Source organism: Acomys russatus, chromosome 6, assembly GCF_903995435.1.
Source record: "Acomys russatus chromosome 6, mAcoRus1.1, whole genome shotgun sequence".
Taxonomy (NCBI): Eukaryota; Metazoa; Chordata; class Mammalia; order Rodentia; family Muridae; genus Acomys; species Acomys russatus.
The window spans coordinates 29,660,853-29,666,852 of record NC_067142.1 but is presented as its reverse complement, the minus strand read 5'-3'; the positions used below and the strand labels follow the sequence as shown (position 1 = coordinate 29,666,852).

Sequence of the window (6,000 nt, the reverse complement as noted above, 5' to 3'; positions counted from 1 at the left end):
TTTTCCCCCCCCCAAAAAACCAACCAAACAAAAGAGCAAAGGTCACAGTAGACAAACAAAAAGTGCACACACACACACACACACACACACACACACACACACACACACACACACACAAACAAAAAAACCAAAAAACACACACACGCCTCAAAACCCAGGATGGTCTCTGTTTTGTGTTTGCCGACTACTTTTGGACCTGTGTCCTGTTCTGGAGAGTGGTTGATATACCTAGTGACACTCCACCGAAGAAATTCAATTTCCCTTTATCAGAAGGTATCTGTCATAAATGGCATCTTGACTGGAAGCAGGACCTTGTATTCACTTCCCCTTCTCCATGTCAAGGACCTGTCTGGTTGAACTTGTGCAGGTCTTGTGCCTGTTGCCAGTCTCTGTGACTTCATATGTGCCTCAGCCCTGTTGTGTCTGGACAGTGTGTCCTTGGAGTCATCAACCCTCTCTGGCTCTTAGAATCTTTCTGCCTCCTCTTCCTCATAGATCCCTGAGTCTATGAGGAATTGAGTGGCAGGAGGAGGCGTCCCACTTAGGGCTGAGTGCTTCAAAGTGCCATTCTCTGTGTGGAACAGCTGTGGGTCTCCGTGCTAACTGCTGTCCGCTGCAGGGAGAAGCTTTTGCGATGAGGGTTCAGCGATGCTCTGATATACGCGTGTAGCAACATGGCGTTAGGACTCATGTTATTGCTTTCTTCTTTAGCAGGAAATAGTAGTGAGTTGAAAGGAGACGTTAGATGACTTAAAGCCAGTAGCTACTAAGTGGCACTATACTTCTTGTCTTTAGACATACCCCTTTTATACTCAAAAGAACTACATAGAGTGAAATTATTTTTTTTTGTTTTACAAGTAGTATGTTTCATTTACATAAAGTGCTCATATACCTGGTGGATAAACTGTGGGAGCTGATGTCGGCTCATGGGATGTATTTTTATTGGTAATGTTTGGCTGTCTTTTCTACAGCAGGGTAGAGCTCCTGTCTTTAAATCTAGGTGGCATAATATTAAAGTACTATAAAAGTCAGAAAAGACTATATTTTATTGATTCAACAATGTACCTCTGAGCACTGTGCCAAATTTTGGCAGATGCTCAATAAATATGTATTGTTTTAATAAATGAATAGACCATATTAGAATCTGTATGGGTGGTAATGTAAGTAAGTGAAAATAAACCCATTTTGTGTAATTCTGTATTATTGGAGAAACAATTTTAGCCAAGCCAGAAATGTTCAAAATCTAATATTTTAATGCAAATTCAATATATATTATAATAGTTGAATCTGTAATGGATGAGAACATGTAATGACCCCAGGGCCCCAATCCTGAATGTGCTCTAATGTGCTAATCACAGGATTTATTGTGATGCTACTGAGTAACAGGCTTTCATGCTTACTACCAACGTGCATGTTAAAAAAAAAGGGTTTATCTCCCATCTTTGGTTATAATTTACTTTCCTGTCAAGAGTCCCATGGGCAGTGAAAGGCAGTATCAGAGCAGTAAGTTAGGTGCTCTTGAGCTGATTTGAGCCTGCATGATATTTCAGAGAAACTAAAGAAAGAAAGCCCAGCTCGGAGAGTGTTGGCAGTAAACAAATCTCTTTCACGTCCTGTTTGCTGTTAACCATGGCAGCATGGGTAAGAGCAATTATCAAAGGCTTACTTATCTGTCTGTCGAGCAGTTAACAGATGTCACCATGGAAATTAAAACACCCTGGTTTGCTCCTTCGCATGTTTCTGTCTTTACCAGTTTCTTAGTTCTCTTGGGTCATTTACATATCAGAGTTTGCAGGATTACAGCAGTTGGTTGGTCTGATATCACCTGGGTTACTAATCTTCCACAGTGCTCAGTGTCTGTGATTGATGCCTATATCTTGGCACAGTTGATAACATTGAGAAAATGAGGCTTCTTTTTCTCTATCAGTGATTTTTATCTGCCAATCCTTAAAATGGTGGCACAGGGAAATGAGTATTAAATTATTTCTGTCAAAGCCCAGGGCTTTGGAAGTGAATAAATATAAACCAGCCAACATTACAGTCTTTTGAGCACTTTATTTGTTATAAAGACAAGTCCATAGCACACAATGGCACCTTCTTACTTCCAACATCCGGGATTACAAATGATTAGCTCATAAAATGGCCTCATTTTTTTTTTTTAACGTGTTGTTCTAGATATTATTGAAACCTTATAAAAACAAGACTGGCTACAAACAGGATTGGTGTTCAATGTATATTAAATGAGGTCAGATAATTAAGTTCAAAATAATTTATAAATATTCAGATAAGAAAATTGAAATTACAAAAGCATATTTTGGTCAACATTAAACTGAATTGCAACTGTGTGTGGTTGATGCTGTATCTACACAGCTAAGTTTTTTTGTTAAAATACAGCTTTAGTTATCAAACAGTCCACCTCATTCTCCAGTGCAATCGGTATACATTTCACCCGGAAGCCACCCACTCTCCTCTAGCCCAGCTCTAACACACACTCTTATGTCTCAACAGATGCCGCCCACAAAGTGCCATCATCCCCTGGCTACAAAATAAAATATAATATTTAAAGGTTAAAAACTCAGAGAACTTCTGAAATGAGTACCACTCTCTCGGTGTTCATGAAAATAGGCAATCCAATTTACAAGTTTTCAAACCAATGTAAACTCTAGAAAACTCATGTTGAAGGATGCGAAGAAGGGCTCTGCACTAACATAGTGCATAACAATACAGTGCCAGACGCCATGTACAGTGAATGCCTCAGTTGGACCTTCCCCGTGCATTGTCGTCAATGTGCGGCTGAAGATCAAGTTTACTCAAGTCTGTGCGAAATCCTTCACATTTTTCTTCCTCTCATTTTCAAACAGGAAGAGAAGGGTTTTCAGGCCTCTTGGGAAAACCAAAAATAAAAATAAAATAAAATAAAATAAAATAAAATAAAAATAAATTAAAACACTCACACCCACAAACAACTTGGAAACAAAAAACGGCAGACCCAGTAATCCTTGACTCCACGTCCAAACGAAGTTGGGAGGGGGGGGGGGCGCTGTGACTTTTGCAGTAGTTGTTTCTGCCCTAGGTTATCACGTTGTGAGATTCCTCAAAGAACTGAGAAGTCTGGGAGCTACAAAAGAGAAAGCATTTAAGGCAGCAGTTGATGTCTACACTTGGAATCCTTTTTCAAGTTACATGTCCAAGTCTCCATCGTAGGCCAAGGTGAGTGGCTTCTGATGGCGAGGTGTGCTTTGATGTGGTTTTGGCTTCTTGCTGCAAAGGGGGGGAAAAAGAGAGAGAGAGAGAGAGAGTTTTTCAAGTAAAGGTTATAGAGCTTTTCTTCACTTGCCAAAGACAAGCTTGAAGACTAGGAGTTCGAGTGGAAAAATTAGAAATGGCTCGTTTATCAGTAAATAGGAGTTTCCTCTTTTGAATACATCGTGCACCTCTTATCAATGGAGTGTGCTGTGGGAAGATTTACCTTGGTGTGAGCAGGATAGCTCATACTCTCCCAAGCTAAGCTGAGTCGAGCTTCGCTGGGTCCATAGTATAGGGGTATACGCAGCCAGAATGATTAGACACTGCAGGGTGGTTTGTTTGTTTGTTTGTTTGTTCTGGTGTATGGATATATTCCTCAAATTAACTCTTTTAAAATATAAACCACCATATTTTCAAAATGAAAAAAAAATGGCTCAGTGGATTGAGGAGAAGGACCATTTTCTGTATTTGTTCTTGTCTCACACACACACACACACACACACACACACACACACACACACACACACGGCAAAGGTGGACATCTGTTGTTCACTAATTCCTAAGCTACCGTGGCCTCCCGCAGCATCCCAGAGGTTTAGCATTTTGAGCAGCTGGGGCAGCCAGGCTCCTGTGTCTTGATCTGGCCTTGGTTTTAAGCAAACATTTCTGCTCTGGCTGGAAAACTAGTGTTTTGTTGCCAAGTCACTGTCACCTAGAAGAACAAGTTCACCAGTTGTTGATAAAACCACCCTTGCCTGGTCCTCACTCTGTTTGTGAACGACAGTTTTGTCACGTTGAAGGAGGCTGTTTTTCCTATGGATACCCGGAAAGACCAACCACACGGTCATGCACCATGTACTTTTATTCTTGTTTCTTATTTATAACTGAAATTTTGTTGTGTATTCCATTCTCCACACAGAACCCCCTTCTTCCCAGAGCCTGGCTTGGTCACATCTTCAGAGGCTAGCCCTCTTCCTTTGTCCTCATCAGGGACCGACCTCCCCCCCCTCTCTCTGACTCTCTCCCACACAGTTCTGGTGTATAGTAGCATCTATTATTTATTTTTATTCAGTTCAGACTGAGTGCCAAGTCCACACTGAACATTTTATATTTATTCTTTCAGTAAGTCCCAGAACTACTTTGAGAGAGAGGTACTTGTTAGAAATGGCATTCCTCTTTGCCTGGAAAAGTAAATTGGATTTTATATCCAGACTGAATTTAAGTTAAATTAAACATTTTAGTTTATAAAATGCAGTGGTAGCATTTACTGTTGTGTCATCTGCTGTCATCGCCATCTGTCATGGGAGCATCTTCATCACTGAGCGGTGTCCCCTGTTTCCTCTCTCATGTTCCCTGGCAACTGCTAATCAACTTTCTGCTTCTACGCATCTCTTAATCTGATCCTGGATATCTCACAGAAATGAAGTCCACCGGCTGCGGCCTTTTGTGTCTACCTTCTTTCGCTCAATGGTTAAAGTCTCGTTATCTGAATTTATTTGAAGATGTAAGTTTGACAGAACCAGTGGTAGGAAGGATTTCCTAATTTAAAATGCTCACGTTCTAATTTAAGGAGCACAGTTAATTTTTCTGATTGATGTCTGAAGCAAGCCACAGGAGTCAAAGAGCTAAAAATTATTTCTGAAGCTCCACTGAATGGAACCATACGTTCTTTCAAGGGCTCTCATCCAGCATGCAGTGGGCTCCCATGGAGGATCTGCTGAGTGTTGGGCACAGGCTGCAGGCAAACAGCTCCCAGGCAGAGAAGCCGAGGGCGGGTGGCAACTTGATTTGGTCTCTTCTGCAAGGAGAGCACAAGCTCGGCATTTCCTGCCTTCCAGGCCCTCTCCAGTTCTCAGAGGGGCATTGCACAATTACTTAACTAGCATCCAATTTAACTTCGTCCACTTGAATCATAAGTACGTTCCAGAGGCTTTATTTGCAGCTGGGTGGAGCTTCTAGCGTGAATAATAAAGCTGGCTTCCAGCAGGGTTCTTGGCGTGCTGACCCACGCGTTTAAAGGCGGTAAGAAAACCAAAGGACTCTAGGACCCTCTGGATCCTTCTACTTTGCTATTCTCCCATGCTTCTCTCATCTAGAGTCCCAATAGGATGTCCTCCCCTCTGTCCCGGTTTCCTGGTAAGTGAAGGCTTTCGTGGGACATGCCCCTTGGGCTAGTATGCAGATATAAGTGAGTATATACCATTTGAGTCTTTCTGCTTCTGGGTTAACTCACGCATTATGATCATTTCTAGCTCAATCCATTTATCCACAAATTTAGGAATTCCTTGTTTTTAATAGCTGAGTAGTATTCCATAGTGTATATGTACCACAGTTTCTTTATCCATTCTTCTACTGATGGACACTTAGGCTGTTTCCATGTTCTGGCTATTATGAATAAGGCTGCTATGAACATGTAGAACATTATGATAGGCAGATTTGGGCCCAGGGGTCCCACTCAAACTAAGGCACCAGCCAAGGACAATACAGGCGGTAAACTTTAAACCCCTACCCAGATCTAGCCAATGGTCAGAACATTCTCCACAGTTGAGTGGAGAGTGGGATATGTCTTTCTCACGTACTCTGGTGCCTCACATTTGACCATGTCCCCTGGAGGGGGAGACCTGGTGGCACTCAGAGGAAGGACAGCAGGTTGCCAAGAAGAGACTTGATACCCTATGAACATATACAGGGGGAGGTAATCCCCCTCAGAAACAGTCATAGGGGCGGGGAATAATGGGAAAATGGGAAGGAGGG

General features: G+C 42.0%; 1 protein-coding gene across 1 annotated transcript in view; it reads right to left on the bottom strand.

Annotated features, from left to right (window-relative positions):
- Positions 1-3,040: 3,040 nt before the first annotated feature.
- The window catches only part of Thsd7b (thrombospondin type 1 domain containing 7B), an 839,983-nt gene continuing 837,023 nt past the window's right edge, over positions 3,041-6,000 (bottom strand). The window contains exon 28 of the mRNA XM_051147323.1: positions 3,041-3,261. Within this exon, the coding sequence (XP_051003280.1) occupies positions 3,180-3,261 (82 nt within the window). The 3' untranslated portion in view covers positions 3,041-3,179. The remainder of the gene's footprint in view (positions 3,262-6,000) is intronic.